This window comes from Arabidopsis thaliana, chromosome 4, assembly GCF_000001735.4.
Source record: "Arabidopsis thaliana chromosome 4, partial sequence".
In the NCBI taxonomy this organism is placed as follows: Eukaryota; Viridiplantae; Streptophyta; class Magnoliopsida; order Brassicales; family Brassicaceae; genus Arabidopsis; species Arabidopsis thaliana.
Genome location: NC_003075.7, coordinates 5,646,122 through 5,667,191, shown reverse-complemented (window position 1 = coordinate 5,667,191; position 21,070 = coordinate 5,646,122). Strand labels below are relative to the sequence as shown.

The window sequence follows — 21,070 nt, the reverse complement described above, 5'->3', positions numbered from 1 at the left end:
AAAGCTACTCAAGCATGATGAATGAAGCAAACCACATGATTGAATAAGAAATCAATGAATAAAACAAGAAGAGATTAAGGTTTAGAAAGATCTTCTCTAAAGGGAGTCTCCACATGGTTTTGCTCCCAAGTAGAAAAGAGATAAGGAGATTAGTCTCTCCAAGCTTAGGTCTAAACAATGACCTTAAAACTATATATATGACCTAAAACACGTGATGGGCCTTCTTTAGAAATAGGATAAAGTTCTGAGCCGAATTTGAAAATCTTCAAAACATCAATAAGTTGCATCTTCGAATCGCCGTCAGGTATTGGTTTCGCTCGACACCAGGGATGGTGTCGTTGGACACCTACGCGGATTTTGGTCTGTGAACTGCTTCTGCAACTTAAGTTGTCTGTTTTGCTCCAGATGGCTCCATAATCCAAATACATCTCAAACATGTAAGACCTGAAAAAGACTAGCAAAAACTCTAGAAATAACAAAAGGACTCTAAAACCTATACCTAAATCATAGCTAAAAATAGTAAAAATAAGAATATATCAACTCCCCTAGACTTAGCTTTTGCTTACCCTCAAGCAAAAGACAAATGCCGAACCCGTGGAAGAGGTTTGAAAACACAGGAACTCCCAACATTCTCTAATCTATTGCCATGATCATTCTAACCAAATCCATATGCCTAGCAGTTATAATCAAATCCTAACCAACACGTACTTCTGTGCAAGCTTACACAACATTCTAGATTCCATACCTAAGTTTCACAACTATATCCACCAGGCTTTCATCGTTGGGTCTCATCAAACAAGCTAACATTCCTGTACTATACCATGATAAATCGACCATTCTCTTTATATATTTATATTTTTTGGTGTTCTTTCTCTCCCCTAAACTTATTCTTTTTAGAGAGTAAACAAAGGAGAACTAGCATACTGGATCGCACCCTCGGCATTTTTCCAACATTTGTAATTGATCATTCCAAATAATGTATAATAATGGGGTCATAGGAAACATTCCTACCCCTATACACTATCTGAAAATCATGTCAATCTCTCATTCTCTTTTTATTTTTATAAGTGGAGAGGAACACATTCTTTTTATCACATTGGTCTCAATGTCAGGTATGAACAAAGAGTAAAGATCTATGAATACTAACCGTTTGAAGACGTAAAAGGAAGAGCGGTGAGATTAGCTCCAGCCTTAGTGGTTGTGTTGAAAACTAGGAAATCCTCAAGTCTGTTGGTTTGCCATCTAGATTTTCCAATAGTCGGATTGAGTCAAACTTGCAGCATTAATCAACCAGGGAATAATATAAAAAATAGAGATCATAATTCCTAACAAAATTTTGACTCAATAAAACGACTCGAAAAGAAAATAAGAATAAGAATAAGACTCAAAAATAAAAACGTAGTTAGTAAGCGCCTCCTCCACACTTAAACGACACTGTCCCCAGTGGCATTCAAATCCAGAATAAGCGAAAAAAATAATAAGAAAAACGTAAAATAAAAGAAAAAGAAAAAGAAAAAAAAACCATACTAGTGGGTTGCCTCCCACTAAGCCCTTGTTTAGTGTCAATAGCTTGACTTTGCTGGATTTTTTATATCAGGCGGATCATAAGGTGGCAGTAAATATCGCAGAGAAAGACCTCTCATCATCTATGCTGGCGTATAAGCAGTTAGCGCATGAGGTTGATCGAGTAAGTGTGGAACATCAGCAGGGTAAGACTCAGGTATGGGTGGTATACTCCTTTTACCTGCACAATCATCAAAAGAACAAACAAGCGCTCGACGAGAAACTCGTGGCTTGCTTAACCGTGATACAGTCTTTGGAAATTTTAAACTCTTATTGATGATATCTGGAGATTTAGGAGGAGGGGATGAGTACCTTAACCGTTTAGGAGGAGGATGCAGTGGTAGAGGTGCATTGGTTGGTGTGACAACAGGTCCTGCAATAGGAGCAGTGATCTGAACTTTCAAAGCAGCTTTAGTAGACAGTTCTGGTTCAGCCCGTTTGGGGTGTCGATTGACACTGGTGATGGTGTCGAGCGACACCATCTCTGCAGATTGATTCTCATCATCGAATCTGAAACTGGCTTCATGTGGACGCTTGCTGTTGCTGATTACCTTTTGTGAGACAACCATTATCTTTGTCTTGTCATCTTGCTTCTCTAGAGCATCATCTCGTAGCATATCACTCTAAAGCGGGGGTGACAACTTCTCTATATCAACCAGAGGCAACTGAAGTAGAGTCTCATCCATGATACCCATGCAATGCATCTCAGGAATCTCCTGCTTGGACTGTCGAGGCAGAAGACAAGGAACTTGTGGTGTGAAGACTTGTCTAGTAACAGGTGGAGATGCAAGGTATATTGGGATAATCTGAGTCTAGTGTCGATCGCCACTAGTTGAGTGTCGGTCGACACTACTGTTTGGCAGCGATCATGCTCTGTCAAACGTCAACACTGGCCTGTCTGTGTGGTGTTGGTCTCGATCGACATGAGGTGGGTGTCGTTTGACACCACCGGGAATAAGCGCCTCCTCCTCTGTGAAATTATCGATTCCACTCGACAAAATCAAAACAGAGTCGTCAAGAACAATTGGTGTCGATCGACACCATGATGTATCGATCGAGACTAAGGTTTTTTCTGCAACTGGACGAGATGAAGTCTGAGCTGAACGTTTGCGATGAAGGATTGGGTTTAGTTGCTTTCCACTGGGTAGTGTGGCTGCATTGACAGATGCTGAGGTAGGAGAAGGCTCAGATGTAACGCCCGTGAACCGGAAAATCGGTTAGGGTTTGTATTTAAATCATCCGGTTTAATTGGTTGGGTTAATTGGAAACCCTAGAGTGTGCCTATAAAAGAACGAAACTCGAAATTAGGGCTTTAGTTAGCCACTTTTCGTTTTATAAAGGAGAAAAAGAGAGAGAAGGAGAAGAACCAGAATCGTTAGGGTTTGGGAGAAAACGGTTTCGACATATCAAATCATGGTAAAAGGTAACGAAATTTGGTAGGTTTATTCCCAAGTCTTTTATCGTTATTCTCCAGTTTACAAAAGTGGATTTGGATTAAAATTGGTTGAGTTATTCGCAGTTTTGTGAAACACGTTTTCTGGAAAAACCACATATAATGTTTATCAATTCCACAGAAGAATATGTTGATGAGCTAGCTTTCCTGGAAACCATGTTGTGGGCAATCCCTCTGATAGGATTTGAATCTCATCCAAGCTGCCTTCAAACCTTCGGTTGGAGCTTGAGAAACCGAAGAGATCTTCTCCTGCAGTAATTCTGTCACTGAATCATCAAGGAAGTGGATCATGAATGCGTTCTTCGTATCAGTCCAATTGGTCAATAAACCTGCTTCTAGTTATCGCAACCATGATTTTCCTTTGCCCGCAAGAGAGTGTGGGAAGAGTTTGCAAAGAAGATAATCAGCTGGTACACCATGTGCTTTGATTGAGGACACTAAGTCTTCGAAGACCTCTAGATGATCTAGTGGTGATTCATCATAATAGCAAAGTCTTCTCTTGCAAAAGGAGGTAGCTGGATCGCTGATCGATTGGAGTAGAAAAGATCAGCTATGTTGAATTCACCTATGGTAGCTGGTTTATTCTGCAGATGGTGTCAATCGACACCCTGGTGGTGTCGTTCGACACTGTCGAAATCTGCCGGCAGTTTGCTGCGTTCCATCTTGTAATTCCCCTATCACAGGAAAAAGAAGAAAGTAAACGCGTGAGAAACAAAAGAAAGAAAAATAAAAACTTAGTCTAAAAATTCTACACCTAGTCTAATGGTGAATCACATAGAACTTCGGCAACGGCGCCAAATTTGATATAGGTCAAATTAATCCTATGACCACTCTCTCAAATAAAGAAGTCAGTTGCAGCACTTAGGGATCGAATTCACAAAGTTCTCGGATCACACAATAAACTAATGGCTAATCGAATTAAGCTAAGTGAAACAGTAAAGAAAATAAAGAGAAACAAAACGTGAGCAATAGCAGATTGTTAGTTGTGAAAACAAAATAATAAAAGCGTCATGCTTAGGGTATTCTCAGGAGATAGATGATAGTAGATCTAGAAATAGCTAAGTTGTTATCGAACCGTTCTCGAACTCAAACTATGATTTTAGAGTAACCGGTGGTGTTCCGCAAAACTCTCTATACTTAGAGCTAAGATAACCGGAGAAGCCGAGAAATCCTATACTAAAGCATGCATTATTATCAAGTTTGATTAGTTCAGCTAGTATCTAAACCAGAGCCCTTCTATGAGCCTACCTGTTCTTTCTTAAATGCATAGGCTCCTCTATGATGGTTCAAACAACAAGTATCTATGGTGGACATACCTATGATCTAATATCAAGTTTTAGTTAGCTACTCTAGAACTAACATTAAGAACAATCAAGATGAAGAATCCTACAGATAACCTAGCAAGGGGGCAATCTATTAAATCATCTAAATCCCTAATGAAATACCCTAAACCTAACAAGAAAGCTACTCAAGCATGATGAATGAAGCAAACAACATGATTGAATAAGAAATCAATGAATAAAACAAGAAGAGATTAAGGTTTAGAAAGATTTTCTCTAAAGGGAGTCTCCAAGGTTTTGCTTCCAAGTACAAAAGAGATAAGGAGATTAGCCTCTCCAAGCTTAGGTTTAAACAATGACCTTAAAACTATATATATGACCTAAAACACGTGATGGGCCTTCTTTAGAAATAGGATAAAGTTCTGAGCCGAATTTGGAAATCTTCAAAACATCAATAAGTTGCGTCTTCGAATTGCCGTCAGGTATTGGTGTCGCGCGACACCAAGGGTGGTGTCGTTCGACACCTATGCGGATTTTGGTCTGCGAACTGCTTCTGCAACTTAAGTTGTGTGTTTTGCTCCAGCATGCTCCATAATCTCCAAATGCATCCCAAACATGTAAAGATCTGAAAAAGACTAGAAACGACTCTAGAAATAACAAAAGGACTCTAAAACCTATACCAAAATCAAAGCTAAAAACAGTAAAAATATGGATATATCATTGTTTCTTGATCACATCTTGCTGTAGCAGCTTATGCACCTTCTTGCCACCGTTAAGCAGGTAGACGAGGTGTCCGATTGTTCGCCGCACAATAGCCTTACATGTTGCCACGGGTCGAGCATATGTCTACCGTAGTAGGGACATCCGCCATCGTGGGTCGAGTATATGTCCACCGCAGTCGGGCACACGCCAGTATGGGTCGCTCACGCATAGCTTACTGACTGTTCACGGTAAGGTTCTCGATTAGTTTCTCGCCCCGAATCTAAAGTCTACCGACCCAAACTTAATTTTTTTTGCCCAACTTCTATTTCTCTCACCCAAATCCTATTTTTACTCAATAACAACCCTTACTTTGCCTATTCATGATGAGTGGTGTCACCTTACCCTTTTGGCGACACTTCCAAGCGTTTCCGACTTAGAATTCTTATCTTCTCAACACTCCTTCTTCTTAAGTCTTCCTAATGCTTCCCCAAACTGTTCCAAAACAACTTCTTACTTAGCTCTTTTCGATCCCTTTTGATTCTTTAGCTTCGATCAACTTTTGGTGATGGACTCCGCCAAAGCGAGTCTTAGTCTAGGTGAGGAATGTTACATTTTCATTCCTCGAATTTTTATGACTTAGTGACTACCCATTGTTCACCTTGCTTTGATGTGGTAGCTTCTATAATCTTCTCCATTATTTTCTTGCAACCTCTTTGAACTTCTTGTCCTTTAAAGAGGTTGACGATTTCCTTTTATTTGTCATTCCTCGCCATTCTTCTTGTCATGATTCATTTTAGCATCATTCCTCCCATTTGATTCTTCTATATATATATTTAAGATGTTCCATTGTGCAAGACTTTGTACTACCTCCTTTTTATACTTCTTCATACAACCTCACTTCCTTTCTACTTCACCAAATCTAGTCTATTTCTCTTATCCTACTTGGGAATTGTTAAATATTGTTCTTTGAGTTAACGTTGAGAAACAAACTTTACGTTATCAAGAAAATTTGGGCAATGCACACACCATCTACTCAATGATTCAATTTCCTTGGGATTTATGAGTTCCAATTCTAAAAGTACTAAAGGTTCCACCTATTCTTCTAAGTTTTTTTTTTGGATTTTTGAAACTTATGCTTGTACTTAGAATAGGTTTTTCTAACTCTTAACATCTAAATGGTTTTCTACGCCGATTCCTTTGTTTGCGTTTCACACACACACACAATAAAACATATATAAACGTAAACAAAATATCAGAAAATATAAACATAGAAAATTACATCATAATATTAGACATCAAGTTCATACATCATTTAAGTTACAATCTTTTAAGTTATACATTACATTCCTAAATTGTTATGTTATACATATTGCATTTTCTAATTATACAAGTATACCCATCCTAAAAATTATACAAGTACAAACCATCTTAAAAGTTATATAACTAGGCGAAGGGCTTTATTGGTCCACACTAGACTTCTAAGCCACTATACTACAATAAGAGGGTTAGTACCCTACATACCTTCGCTTTGGACTTGTTATGGTGAACTTAACTGTAAATATTCCTACACATAATACAAGGACACCTAGAACTAGTCCAGTAATCCTCCATAGATTCCGAGGTGGATGCATCAGTCAAAGTGGAAGGAAACATACGAGACGAGCCCTCAGGTGGTCCTGCTATGACTATCAGACACACACTAGCATAGTTTCCAGTCCCGTCACACAAACGGAACCAAATCACCAGATCTCCATATGGGCGATAAAAACGACACATCCTTGGACAGTGTCCCAGTTCCCCACATGTGTTACAATATGGTTCCCAAAGTACGAGTGCAAGAGTCGCAAGCACTCCCATCTCCGTCTCTATAGCATCCCCTCGTCGCATACAATCATAATCTCTCCATAGTGAGGTGAGTGGCGAATCAGGCAAGTTCGGATATGTGAAGGATGGAACAATGGGGGACATCACGGATGTACTCAGAACAATCTGATCTCCATCGTCATTTGATAATAGAACAAGATAAAACTCCGTCCCAACGCCAAGAAGAGTCGAGTCCAGACAAATAGAGATTGGAGAACAAGGTAATCTCTAACTAAACAAAACGTATAAAACGTATATAAACGTAAACAAAATATCACAAATGTAAACGTAAACAACGTAATCTTTCCACCGAGTTTCATCATGTGCAAGCTCTAACTCAATCATCACATAATCATCCATGTTGAGATTGGGGATAGGCGCCTCAATAAGCTCCACCTCCTTCTTAAAATAACTCACAAACGATCCTATCACCCCCATATCCCCCACAGTCGTCTCATCCTTAAGACCATTCAAACTCGCCATCCTTTGTGATGCAATTGGAAATGATTCACGAACGGATTTTAGAATTGGGACAAGAAAGTAATCAAAGACCTTACCATGAACGGTCTGTGAGCGATGTGTGAGCGACCCGTACTAGCGTATGCTCGATTGCGGCGGACATCTGCTCGACCCACGATGGCGTGTGCCCGACCGCGGTGGACATATGCTCGACCCATGCCGGCGTGTGCGGTTATTGTGCGGCCGACAATCGGACACCTCGTCGACCTGCTTAACGACAGCGAGCAGGTACATAAGTTGCTACGACAATATGTGGGAGAGAAACGACCATGTCTCGCATGCGGGTAATGTCGACAAGGGCAATGACTCATGTCAGGGTGTCAACTTCACGATGCTCCCAGTCTGGTTGTTAATCAACGGACGCTGCTTGGTGTTGACAATCGTGACTCAGTGATACATGTTGTCGGAAGAGACATGATTAGTGGAGGACCTAACGGCGAAGTAGCTTAGTAAACTGCCTTAGCTCTCTATATAAACCTTCGACTCCCATTAGAAATTCCTCACCCTAGAAACGCTCTAAGTTAGTTTCGCTAAGGAATCCTGAGAAAAGTTCTGATTTGGAAGTCGGTAAGTTTTCCGATCGTAGTTTATTTTTAGCAATCGCCGATTAGTCCCTAATCAAGTATGATTATGGTATGTTAGATAACCAAATAGGAGAAAAATACCAATGGATTCAAGGGGTAGGAATAGCTGTTTCCCAAGGATGCGCGGAGCACCTATAAGTTTCGTAAGTTCCGGACATGTGTTGTAGCACATGTTAATGTGTTTATTTATTTTAAATAATTATGAAACTTAGGAGGTTAGTAGATCATACTTGGCGATAATTATTGAGTGATTCATTGTTTTATATTATGATTGCATTATGTTCAAATATGGTATAAACGTTATGCTGCCCAAATTCCGACAAAGATAACAGTTATCTTGTCCGATTTACGGTAACATAACTGTGGTGCTGTCCGATTACTTGGGAACTTTTTGTTGTTTATTTGTTCTTGGTTAGGAGTGGATAGCTAATTAGCATTAGTCGAATCATGTCTTCCGATCCGTCTGCTGTTCTTTGCGTGAAACTCCGTAGCATTATAGCTTACAAAGGCTCGGGGCTACTTTGCAATTGACCGGGCGCAACATGACGATGTAGTATTGAGGGATGCGATCTCTTTTAGAATTTCGTGTTTAGGAGTGTGTGGCAATGCCTTGAGGGATGATCTGAATTCGTAGAGGCCTAAAAACTAGGATGGAATAGAAGTTTGTTCGTTTAAGTCTTTTAGTGCATTTATTGTTGTTTCGAGTTTTGCTTGTTGCTTGTTTAGGTATAGTTTGGGAATCAATAGCAGTAAGAGTAAAACCTTAGAGACCCTGGACTAACTTACTAATCTGAGTAATTTTGTAAAGTTTTTTAAAAGATTTACAAAGGTATTAAAACAGTTCTAAAAAAATTTACAAAAATTTTTAAATGCAAATTTGGGCGTGAATTGTTTTGGCGGAAGAAAAAAATTGTTGCGAGAAACTTTTTTTTCTGGCAAGGAAAAAATAATTTTGGCGTGAATTCTTTTTTTTTGTGGGAAAAGTAAATTTTGGCAAAAAAAATTCAATTTCTAATTACATGTTGTCATTAGATGATGGATAATTTGGTCATTTTGTTCAAGAAAATGGGTCTTTTTAAAAATAACCAACATAAAAAAATATTATTGCAAAAAGGCAGTAAAATTTTTTTAATATACTTAACGGTACATGTAATATCACCAAAACTAATCAAATTTTAATATTGTTTTTAGATCTTATATAAAGTTCTAGTCCTAGTAAATTTAATAAGAATCTTCTTTTAAAAAAAGTCTGATAAACCAAATTTTAGGACATTTACGTGCGAATTATTCTCGAATGTACTGTTATAAGTAGTAAATGTTGTAAAGAAAATAAAAAACTTTAGAAATGAAACCACTCTTCCAAACATAAGTGTTTCCTTATCTTTCATTAATAAAAAAATAAAACGTTTACTAGAACAATTACTTTTTCGTAACATATTTTTAATAAGAACATATAAATATCACATTGTCTAGTTTTTAATAACTTCATTAGAAGAAAAAAACAAAACTTAAAAGATATTTAAAATATTATTTTTCCAATATTATTAAATCTTACATTAAGAATGAAGACAATTATTTTGTTTTTAACTCTTCTAGTCATTTCTTCCTCATGTAAGTCTAAATTTATTTAATTAAGATCTTATGTGTATATATATATATATATATTCATTTCTTAAATGTTAATATAATAATTTTCAATATGTTTTGGAAATTTTATAGGTACATCGATAATTACCAAAACAATGAATTCAAAAGAGACAACATATCTTGATAGTCCAGCAGTGAGTCCTTCAATTGATCAATATCTAGTGGATATACATCTCGGGCACTCTTTTCTTCAAGGCGTAATGAGTTTTTGTTATGACTGCGGAAAAGCTTGTTTTAGAAGGGGTAAAAATCTTGCTAGGTGTAAAAAATTTGTTTGTCGTTGCACTAAGAGTGGTATCAAATAAGGCATTGTAATTTCTTGTAAAAATTATAATAAAAATTTATTATTTAATGTTCTTCTATTATTTTGGTTTATTGTGATAAACATAGATAATAGAGTGAAAGTAATTCATATGACATGGTATTTGTGCAGGTAGAATAAATTAAAATTATTTACTTAGCATAGGTGATCGAAATTTGAATTTTCTTTTAGAGTTTTTGCTAGGCTTTAGAAGAAATATGAAACCAAATTGACGAAACTGATGTAGACAAAATAATTTCCTAGAAGTATAAAGAAAATTCAGATTTTTGTTTAACTAAAAACTAAAACTCGAATTTAGACCGTTTAGTTTGATGAAGTTATTCATATAAAAAAAATTTAGATTTAATTTGTTTCTTTTTTCTTTTATCTCATTAAAAATCATCATTCCGGTTGTTTCTTTATTCTTTCGTCTCATACAAAATCAATTATCCCTTTTGCTGCCTTTTACACTAACTCTACCAAGTTTTATTTGTCGAATTTTCCTTAAAGCCAAGTCGGATAGGTCGTCATACAATTGTCCCAAGGACTCGACACTCTTAAATTGAGCAAATGATAGATTAGGCTGTGAAGCTGTGATGATGGATATATTGGATTGGATTGATGGATATCATAGAAGCTTGCAGAAGAGCTTCACGATACATAAACTTAGATCCTTTGGATACACGTACCAAAAGAGACTAAGGGTTTTGATGGATATATACACAAACAAAATGATCTTTCTTTTGGATATAAAAAAAAAAGATAAGCTCTCAAAAGAGTTTACAAGAAGAATATAAAGAAAAGGAAAAGAGAAGATAAAGAGGCAAGTCTTGGAACATGCTCTAACGTTGCTTAGAAACAAAACAAAAATTAAAATAGAGTTTAAATTAGAGTTTAAATTTTAAAAAAAAAACTCAACTGCAAAAGTGACAAAAATGCCTTCTTATTTAGGTGGGTTTGGGTCTTGAATCACCAAAATGGATTATATAAAGTGAAAACATAATCCTCACAAAAAAAATTCATTTGGAAACCCCATTGGAACAAAACCAAAAACAGGGAAAAAGAGCATTCATGAATTATTTATCCATCTTGATGAGGTCCTTGAGCTTGGATCAAAACCAAAGAGGTAATGACTTAGCTCAAGTCATTTGGTCGGTCCCAAATGTGGTTGCGCATCCCTCCAATGGCTTGATTGAATAACTTAACTCTAGATAAAGTCATTGGACAAGTAGGTGTGACAATAACATCCTCCGCTACAAGCTTCTCCTCAACTACAAGCTCCTTCTTAGCTACAAGCTTAGCTCCTTCCTCAGCTACAAGCTCACGTTCAAGCCCAGTTCATGCTCCATATCCTTAGTGTTGTCCATGATCATATCATTCCCTCCCTCTTGAAAGTGATTTGACCTCAAATCTGTTTCATTTGCAATAAAAGGTATCAAATCAGAAACATTGAAGCTAAAACTCACATTATATTTACCTTGTAAATCGAGTTTGTAGGCATTATCGTTGATTCGTTTGATTACCATGAATGGATCGTCTATTCTTGGCATGATTTTGGACTTCCTTTGAGATGCAAACCTCTCCTTTCTTAAGTGAATCCAAACTTGATCTCCAACTTCAAAAATCTTCCACCGTCTTTCTTTATCAGCTTGCTTAGCATAGCGTTTGGTCTTTTCTTCTATGTTTCTCCTCGTATTCTCATGGATCTGTTGCACTAGCTCGGCATTCTTTTTACCATCAATACTAACTCTTTCACTCAAAGGCAAAGGGATTGGATCCAAAGGTGAGATGGGGTTAAAACTCATACAAAATTTTAAAAGGAGAATACCTAGAAACAGAATGCACGACATTATCATATGCAAATTCAATATGTGGTAAGCATTCTTTACAAGTTTTAAGGTTCTTTTTAATCAACACACGCAAGAGAGTACCTAAGGTTCTATTAACCACTTCAGTTTGACCATCGGTTTGCGGATGAGATGTAGTAGAGAACAATGGCCTAGTTCCTGATATTGGATCAAATTACCCTAGACTACTCTATCAAATTAAGAGGCCAGTTGCAGCACTTAGGGATCGAATTAAAAAAGCTCTTTTGTTCACACAATAGGTATAAGTATCGAGATTAAGCAAAACAAGTAACAAGAAATATAAAAAGAAACAAAAACAAGCAAATAGCATATTAGATGGATGTAAATTCAGAAGATAAAAACGTTAGGCTTAGGGTATTCTCAATAAACATATGATTAGTAGATCTAATTATGACTAGGATGTTATCGAACCGTTTTTGAACTAAATCACTATTATTGAGTAACCGAGGTTAGCCTGCATTACTCACTATGTCTAATACTAAAGATTCCAAACGTCGGTCCACAAATCCCTAATTTTAAATATGCATGCTAATCGAGTTTGATAAGTTCACCTAATTAGATAGACCAATTATTATGACACATCTAAAAACCTCGCTCATCAAATAGTAGTTCTAGTAATAGACAACCTTCCAGAATTTACCTACTACCTGAGATCAAATTCTAGTTAGCTACCCTAGAACTAGCATTAAGAACAACCAAAGATGAAGAATCCTATCGATATCCTAACAAGTGGGTGATCTACTAAATCATCTATAACCCTAATGAGAAACCGTAAACCTAACAAGCAGACTACTCAAACATGATCATAGAAACAAATAATATGTTTGAATAAAAAATCATAAAAAATATCAAAAGAAGAAAAGAGTTTAGAAAATATCTCTTCACTGCAAGGTATTGAAATCTCTGATGAAACTGTGAAAACAGAGATTTCTAATATATGAATTGCTTAAAACAAAGTTTTGGAGATAGAAAACTTGATAGGTCTAAACAATGACCTAATATATATATATCTATTTTAAAAATGTGCAGGGACTAATAATATCAATAAGGAAATCTTTTCGGGCAAACTTCCAATTCTTGAAACTCTAAACCTTCTTAGAATTTTGCTGGACCGCAACTGGTGTCGATCGATACTAAAAGTGTGTCGATCGATACTCTCGACTTGATCTGGAACTCAATTCGTCCTTCAGCTTTTGTTCCAAAAACCTTTTTATCTCCATTATTGTCTCAATCATTAAATACTTTAAAAGACTCTTAAAGAATCTAGAAATAACAAAAAGATTCTAAAATCTATATCTAAATCATAGCTAAAATTAGTAGAAATAGAGGTATATCAACTACCCCAGACTTTAGCTTTTGCTTGCCCTCAAGCAAAACACAAAAACGAACCCGTGGAAGAGGTTTGAAAACACAGGAACTTCCAACATTCTCTAGCCTATTCTCTTGATTATTCAAACCAAATTCATATGTCTAACAAGTCTAATCAAATCCTACCCACCACATAATTATCCCTAGGCTTACACAACATTCCAAATTTCATACCTAAGTTCCACAACTATATCCAACAGGCTTTCATCGCTGGGTCTTATCAAGCAAGCTAATATTCAAGAACTTTCTAGACTCATTCTTGCATTATACCATGATAAATCAACCCTTCTATCATTCTTTTGTATCCTTTCTCTCCCCCAGACTTATTTTTTTGGATATTAGACAACTCGCTTCATCGGATAAATATCCTCCGTATATTTTTAACATTTTGCAATTGATCATTCCTTAGAATTTAAGATAATATGATCAAAGAAAATATCTGTAACCCTTTACACTACAGGAAATCATTTCAATTGCTCTTTTTCTCTTTTCTTTTAGAGAGGAATACTATTCTTTTTCACATTGGTCTCATCATCAGGTATAAAGAAGGAGTCAAGTTCTGTAAATACTATCCTTTTTGATGAGGTAAAAGAAAGAGCAGTGAGATTAGCTCCAGCTTAAATGGATTATGTTGGAAAAGTGGATATCCTCTAGTCAGTTGGTTTACCTTCTGGATTTTCCATTAGTCGTATTTAGCCGAACCTCCAACATTAATCAACCAGGCAATAATCTAAAAAAATACAGATCATAATTTCTAACTAACTAGACTCAATAATAACGTTTTTTTCTTTAGAAAAGAAAAATGACTCAAAGATAAGAACAACGAAAAATACTAAGACTCAAAAATAAAAGCATAGTTAGTAAGCGCCTCCCCTAGACTCAAACGTCACTGTCCCCAGTGGCATTCAAAATTGAAGTGAGGAGAAAAATAAAATGAAAAACTTATGTGAAAGAAAAGAAAAATGAAAACATACTAGTGGGTTACTTTCCATTAAGCGCTTGTATATAAAAACATACCAGTGAGTTCTAGTTTGCCCAAATCAGTAGACAGATTGATCAGGTCCTTTTCTTTTGAGCTTCTTATGAGTCTAGGCATACAACTGAAACACAGAAGAAAAGAAAAACAAGAAACGTGTAAGTATCAAAAGAAAAATAAAAGTTTAGACAAAATCTCTAAACTAAACCTAATGGTGATTCCTAAGAACTTTGTAACGGCACCCAATTTTATATGGGATCAAATTACCCTAGACTACTCTCTCAAATTAAGAGGTCAATTGCAACAATTAGGGATCGAATTCACAAATCTCTTTTGTTCACACAATATGTATAAGTATCGAGATAAAAAAAACGTTAAGCTTATGGTATTCTCAGAAAACAGATGATTAGTAGATCGAATTATGACTAGGATGTTATCGAAACGTTCTTGAACTTAAATCACTATTATAGAGTAACCGGTGTTAGCATGCATTACTCACTATGTCTAATACTAAAGATTATGAATGTTGGTCCGCAAATCCTTAATTCTAAACATGCATGCTAATCGAGTTTGATAAGTTCACATAAGTAGATAGACTGATTCTTATTACACATCTACAAACTCGGCTCATCAAATAGTAGTTTTAGTAATAGACAGCCATCCGGAATTTACATACTACCTGAGATCAAGTTCTAGTTAGCTACTCTAGAACTACCATTAAAAACAACCAAAGATGAAGAATCCTACAGATATCCTAACAGATGGACAATCTAGTAAGTCATCTATAACCCTAGTGAGAAACCCTAACCCTAACAAGCAAACTACTCGGACATGATCATAGAAACAGATAACATGTTTGAATAAGAAAGCATAAACAATATCAAAAGAAGAAAATAGTTTAGAAAAAATCTCTTCACTGTAAGGTATTGAAATCTCTAATGAAACTTTGAAAACATGGATTTTCAATATATGAATTGCTTAGAACAAAGTTTTGGAGATAGAAAACTTGATAGGTCTAAACAATGACCTAAAATCTATATATATATATATATATATATATATATATATATATATATATATATATATATATATTCTTAAAACGTGCAAGGACTAATAATATCAATTAAAAAATCTTCTGGGGTAAACTTCCAATTCTTCAAACTCTTAACCGTCTTAGATTTTTGATGGTCCGCAACTGGTGTTGATCGACACCAAGAGTGTGTCGATCGACATTCTCGACTTGATCTGGAACTGAATTCGTCTTACATGACTTCCATAGTCTTAGTAATGCCAAAATGTCCCATAAGTCCACCTTTGTGAGCTTTCCTAACAAATAAATCTCGTAAAGAGCAGTTAGGAACACACAAACGGTTCTCATATAAGAGAAACCCGTCTTATCTAAAATAATGACCAGAAGCAAACTTCTCCCAAGCTTTACAAATCTCTTAAAACTCATGGTAAGTTTCATAAATGATTTTTATTTGTTTAAATCCCATAAGCTTAACATTAAGAGTAGCGAGTAGGGTGTACCTCTGGGATAAAACATCAGCAACTACGTCTTTTGCATCGGATGTGTGCGCGTTATTTTTCCATTTATAGTTGTATGTTGTCCATGATATTTCATCTTTGCCGCAGTTCTTTCTGATTGGTATAAGCATCTCAATCTATTAGATAGTGGCAAGTACAACATCCTCTTATATGGTACTCATGTTCTTCCCCAATATGTTGATATCTTGGCTTGTCACAAAATAGACATTCATTCAGATTTTCATTATATCCCCAAAAAATCATGCAATAGTCATGGCATACATCAATCATTTTTTATGGTAACCCAAGACTTGAAACCAACTTCAGTACTTGAGCAAATATATTATTTGATGGCAAATATTTTATAATTAGTTATTACCATAAATCCATACAATGTTCATTTAAGTTATTATCATCTCCTGTTATATCCATGCCAACTTCTTTGGTCGGGACAGGGCAGAACCGTGTCATTGATGCTTCGTTCATTGTCATCTGTGAAAGGGCAAAACTCAAAGTATATATTGTCTTATTAAGGCTTATCATTTAATTAATGTTTTCTTTTCTTTCTGTTATAGGAAATAAATAGATTATAGAATATATTGTTTTAAGGAGAGTTAGTGCTGACACCTATGCAAAAGCTACAACAGCTCTTCTTGGAGTACCACTAAGTCACAACTCTTCTTTTCTTGAAGGCCCAACCTTGGCTCCTCCTCATGTAAGGGAAGCTATTTGGTGTGGTAGCACAAACTCCACCTTTGAAGAAGGTATAACAAACTTGTATTTAGAATGTTGGACAATTTCATGTTTTGTATAGCAACAATCATAATATTCTAAACTTCAAAAATTATCGCATGATTCAAATTCTCAAACCACATTCTGCAACTCACATCCGACTATGAATAATATGAATCAAAGACAGAAAATAATACAAATCTTAATTAAACGAGAACTGCAATAATACAACTAATATGCCCAAGTTTTTGTGGTCTAGTGATAGAAAAATCTTTAGTGAAAGGTGAAACTGCCAGATCCAAATTCGATTTTTCCTGAAAACAAATATGGGACGTCTGTTACTTGGATGTTCGCCCAAATGTTTATCTAGTAGTCAGAAATGTAGGTGGCCTAACTACCCCCTGACATTAATTTGAAAGCATTTCAAACTCGGATCATGCAATGTGGTGGCCCAATTCTACATGGATCGGGAGAAATTCACTCTGTAAAACATCGGGGCATTCTTCCTATCGAAGCCGACCGGATCAGCAAATAAGATATATGAGAAAGAAAAAAAACAGCAACAACAACTAATATGTAGGTGTAGATATCATCTTATTGCAAAAACTATTGTCCGTCAATTTTCAACCATGCAATGTATAGCTCAGATTTGTTCTTTCAATAATAAGTGTTGTGGTCCTAGATTTCTTGTGGAGAGAGGTTTCAATGCATATTTCTGAAAGCCTCAACCTAAAAATAATAATTTTGAGCCTCTAATCTAAAAGAAGCAAAGAGTGTTACGTTATTGGTTTGGTATTATCTAGAGAAGTGCGCGCACGTTTTTGTTGTTATTACCCTAGCATTCCATCGACCCATTACTCTATATTTTCCACATAAAAAAAATATATACTTCTTCTGTTTTACTTTAAAAGTTGTTATAGGAAAAACATTTTTATTTTAAATTAATTCTCACTATCCTATACAAAAATTTATTATTTCTTACTTTTTAATTATTCTTATTTTGAAGAGTGTTTTGTTAGTGGTTGAAAATATTAATTTTAAAAAATTATATGATTTATAATGAAAAAAAAACAATTTACGCAACCTATGGACTTTTAAATATGTGTAGATATCTTAAACAATGGGTGTAAGTAACGATAACCACGTTTAAACGAGACGGTTAAAATTTTTATAGCAGTTGTAAAAAAAGCGGTTAAAAATAGTAGGATGAAAAAGGTGCTATCATAAAAAAGACCGGTTAAATATTTAGCTTGAATGGTAGCATTGTAGCGGTTGAATAATTTACATTATAATAAATTAATAAAAAATGAAATTAATTTAGTAAAAAATAAATAAATGTATGGAGTAATAAACCATTTTTTAATTCATAATATGAAATATTAATATATTTAAATAACAATTGTTATAATATTGAAATAGTAAAAGTAAAAACAAATGTATTCACTATTGTTTCTCTTCTTATGTCACATAATGGCAAAAACAAAGAGCAAAATGACAAAATAAAAATTGTGCAACTTCTAAATAAAAAAAGATGTAACCATAATTTAAAAAAATGTAACCATATTTTCCAATGCTATCATGTTATTTGTTTCAACCACCGACGAAAAGAAAGGTCCTACTTAATTACAAATTTTACAATCTCTTTTTTTTTTTTTTTTGTTGAAACAAGTTTCTCATGTATTATTAGCAATCAACCCTATATAGGGCTGAATACATATATCCATCCATAAGCACAAGATCTACAAGTTTTCATTTCCGGCCACACGTAGTTGCCCGAAGTGGCGAAGTTACAATACATTACATTAGTAAATTAAATATATATCTAACTAGCAATCTTAATTCTTTTATTATTCATTGAAAAATTATTACGACTATAAAAATTTTGAATACACAAATACCATATATATATATATATATATATTATTCGTATAAAGCTTATAATAAATATGTAGGGTAAAGATTTTAAACATGTTTTAAACAAGTGTTACAAATTTAACTGATACCAGCTTCTAAACTTCACTAAGATATCAAAGTCTTATCATTTTCTTTTAGTATATAAGAACATACAATCAAAAATGAATAACTTATACCTCACTGACTTACTACAAATCAGATATGTGGAAGATTGGGCAGAGAGGAGTTCCCTATTTCCAGAGACTCATTGCTGCGCCGTTCACGACCTTGCGGTCCTTGCCAACTTCTTTGGTCGAGACAGGGCAGAACCGTGTCATTGATGCTTCGTTAACTCTCATCCGTGAAAGGGCAAAACTCAAAGTATATACATTGTTTTATTAAGGCTTATCATCTAATTAAAGTTTTCTTTTCTTTCTGTAATATGAAATAAATAGATTATTGTATTTGTATGTATTGTTTTAGGGAGAGTTAGTGCGACTCATAGGAGGAGCAAAAGCTACAACAGCTCTTCTTGGAGTACCACTTGGTCACAACTCTTCTTTTCTTGAAGGCCCAGCCTTGGCTCCTCCTCATGTAAGGGAAGCTATTTGGTGTGGTAGTACAAACTCCACCACTGAAGAAGGTATAACAAAACTTGTATTTAGAATGTTGGACAGTTTCATGTTTTGTATAGCAACAATCTAGCTGATAATATTTGTTTTTTTACTTATTATTACTCAATAAGATTCTGTTTATAGAGTCTTGAATCATCCATTACTACAAGTTTATGTGTGGTACATTTTTTATTTTAATTTGTTGGATAAATTTTAGGGAAGGAGCTAAAAGATCCACGTGTTCTAAGTGATGTTGGTGATATTCCGGTACAAGAGATTAGAGAAATGGGGGTTGATGATGATAGACTTATGAAAGTAGTAAGTGAATCTGTGAAGCTGGTGATGGAAGAGGTAAGCTCTTTGACCATTAGACCTAGTCCTACTCCACCTTATCTAAAAAGTTTCCGATAAGTGAGGTCTTGTTTAAGGCCAATGAAGTAAGTGAGGTCTTATTTGCTGTGTCAGGAACCATTGCGCCCGCTGGTCATAGGTGGAGACCATTCCATATCTTATCCTGTTGTGAGAGCTGTTTCGGAGAAACTTGGAGGACCCGTGGATATTCTTCATCTTGATGCACATCCCGATATATATGACCGTTTTGAAGGCAATTATTACTCTCATGCATCTTCTTTTGCTCGTATCATGGAAGGTGGCTATGCGCGGCGGCTTTTACAGGTTGGTTCGCTTTTTTGTTGTATATACATCACAATCTCTGGGAAAGATAGTCTCTTAAAGAGAAACAAAACTGTATTTTAGGTTGGGATCAGATCCATAAACAAAGAAGGACGGGAACAAGGCAAGAGGTTTGGAGTAGAACAGTATGAGATGCGAACCTTCTCAAAAGATCGCCAAATGTTGGAAAACTTGGTATGTATCAATTTCTAAGTTGTAGATAAGACATAAAGTTGTTGTGGTTGTAAATTAGAGTTCGGTTTGAAAGAAAAGTTCGGGGAATCAATTATGGATTTGCCATTTGTTGGGATGATATTTGTGGATTTTGTCCTTTTTGAATAGTTTGTGGATTTTGCCATTTTTAGATTACGGAAATATGATTTAACATGCGTTTTATTCGTTATGTTTGGATTTAGTCAGGTGTGGTTGTTCTTAGGGTTTAGTATTTTGTATAAACTACGTATTTTTACCAAAAAAATTCCAAATAACGTACATTTCTAAGTCTTATAAAATGGCATATTCCTAAACTTTTAGTAAAAATGGCAATTTCAAAAGATTTCTATGAAAAATGGCAAAATCAACAATAATCCCAAAGTTCGTTTCTGTTTCAATTTAAGGAATTTGGTTCGGGGTTTATAAGACACTTTGTCACTCCCTATAGATGTTTTGTGCATTTGGTACATTTTAAGTCATATATTGAATGTGGTTTGTACAGAAACTAGGGGAAGGAGTGAAGGGCGTGTATATCTCGATCGATGTTGACTGTCTCGATCCGGGATTCGCGCACGGAGTGTCCCACTTCGAACCAGGAGGTCTTTCTTTCCGAGACGTCCTTAACATATTACACAACCTTCAGGGAGATTTGGTGGGGGCTGATGTTGTTGAGTACAATCCACAGCGTGATACCGCTGATGACATGACGGCAATGGTCGCGGCTAAGTTTGTTAGAGAGCTAGCCGCAAAAATGTCAAAATGAATTTAAATGGTACTTTGGAGTTTAATCGTTGAAGCTTGTAATATGCAATAAGTGTGGTCTCATAGACATGGTATCGAATAAGCTTAATATCAATTGGGTTTTTAGGCCAAAATATCAATGTATAATTTGTTAAATTATGATAAGATGCATTGTAATAAGTTGTAAAAGTAATTTATCATATTGCAATATATGTAAAAATAAATTTAGCCCATTTTAATGCCACAACCCAATATGACTGGTTCTAACTACATTTTGACCAGAAGACAACTATTGTAATACAGTTGCTACTTGGTAGTCTTATAACCCAAACCCGAAGATAACGTTTATTCGTCGGTCGTCGCACCAAGTCTATGTCACTGATTTCTCTTTTGGTTTTTTCTTTGTTTCATTGACTTCTCCTTTTCATTCTTGTGGACTTTCTAATTTTCTCACATATAATTATAGTGAAATAGACCTATAGAATTTATAGCGAATGGTATGTTAATAACTACTCATATACTACAAAAAGTTATGATTAAGAAAAGAAAAGAAA

At 35.3% G+C, this 21,070-nt stretch overlaps 3 protein-coding genes, 2 long non-coding RNA genes and 3 pseudogenes across 10 annotated transcripts; 2 read left to right on the top strand and 6 right to left on the bottom strand.

Annotated features, from left to right (window-relative positions):
* Nucleotides 1-3,072: 3,072 nt before the first annotated feature.
* AT4G08873 lies at nucleotides 3,073-3,792 on the bottom strand (annotated as a pseudogene; the record flags this gene model as incomplete). The annotated part of the gene is made up of 1 exon: nucleotides 3,073-3,792.
* A 2,496-nt stretch (nucleotides 3,793-6,288) lies between these two features.
* Nucleotides 6,289-7,399, bottom strand: AT4G08867 (uncharacterized protein). The gene has a single exon (NM_001036524.3). It carries the CDS (start codon nucleotides 6,964-6,966, stop codon nucleotides 6,547-6,549), a length of 420 nt encoding a protein of 139 aa, NP_001031601.1. The 5' UTR covers nucleotides 6,967-7,399; the 3' UTR covers nucleotides 6,289-6,546.
* A 92-nt stretch (nucleotides 7,400-7,491) lies between these two features.
* Nucleotides 7,492-7,951, bottom strand: AT4G05625. The gene has a single exon (NR_141883.1). It is a non-coding gene; the product is annotated as an other RNA (long non-coding RNA).
* On the top strand, nucleotides 7,618-9,964 carry AT4G08869 (Putative membrane lipoprotein; the record flags this gene model as incomplete). Of its 2 annotated transcripts, NM_001340604.1 has the most annotated exons (3): nucleotides 7,618-7,947; nucleotides 8,023-8,107; nucleotides 9,684-9,916. In NM_001340604.1, the coding sequence occupies exon 3, from the start codon at nucleotides 9,707-9,709 to the stop codon at nucleotides 9,914-9,916; it is 210 nt and encodes a 69-aa protein (NP_001329709.1). In that variant the 5' UTR covers nucleotides 7,618-7,947; nucleotides 8,023-8,107; nucleotides 9,684-9,706. The 2 variants fall into 2 exon arrangements, with proteins under 2 accessions (NP_001329709.1, NP_001031600.1); NM_001036523.2 differs by lacking the exons at nucleotides 7,618-7,947; nucleotides 8,023-8,107 and adding an exon at nucleotides 9,491-9,575 and having other exon boundaries at nucleotides 9,684-9,964.
* Nucleotides 9,965-11,228: 1,264 nt separating this feature from the next.
* On the bottom strand, nucleotides 11,229-11,919 carry AT4G08872 (annotated as a pseudogene; the record flags this gene model as incomplete). The annotated part of the gene is made up of 1 exon: nucleotides 11,229-11,919.
* A 3,650-nt stretch (nucleotides 11,920-15,569) lies between these two features.
* Nucleotides 15,570-16,070, bottom strand: AT4G08871 (annotated as a pseudogene; the record flags this gene model as incomplete). Its single annotated transcript has 1 exon — nucleotides 15,570-16,070.
* A 73-nt stretch (nucleotides 16,071-16,143) lies between these two features.
* On the bottom strand, nucleotides 16,144-16,395 carry AT4G05615. Its single transcript, NR_141882.1, has one exon. It is a non-coding gene; the product is annotated as an other RNA (long non-coding RNA).
* Nucleotides 16,396-18,323: 1,928 nt separating this feature from the next.
* ARGAH2 (Arginase/deacetylase superfamily protein) lies at nucleotides 18,324-20,797 on the top strand. Of its 2 annotated transcripts, NM_116956.4 has the most exons (6): nucleotides 18,324-18,657; nucleotides 18,760-18,919; nucleotides 19,108-19,241; nucleotides 19,356-19,565; nucleotides 19,647-19,757; nucleotides 20,278-20,797. In NM_116956.4, exons 1-6 carry the CDS (start codon nucleotides 18,499-18,501, stop codon nucleotides 20,536-20,538), a joined length of 1,035 nt encoding a protein of 344 aa, NP_192626.1. In that variant the 5' UTR covers nucleotides 18,324-18,498; the 3' UTR covers nucleotides 20,539-20,797. The 2 variants fall into 2 exon arrangements, with proteins under 2 accessions (NP_192626.1, NP_001031599.1); NM_001036522.3 differs by having other exon boundaries at nucleotides 18,465-18,657; nucleotides 19,647-20,299.
* The last annotated feature ends 273 nt before the right edge of the window (nucleotides 20,798-21,070 follow it).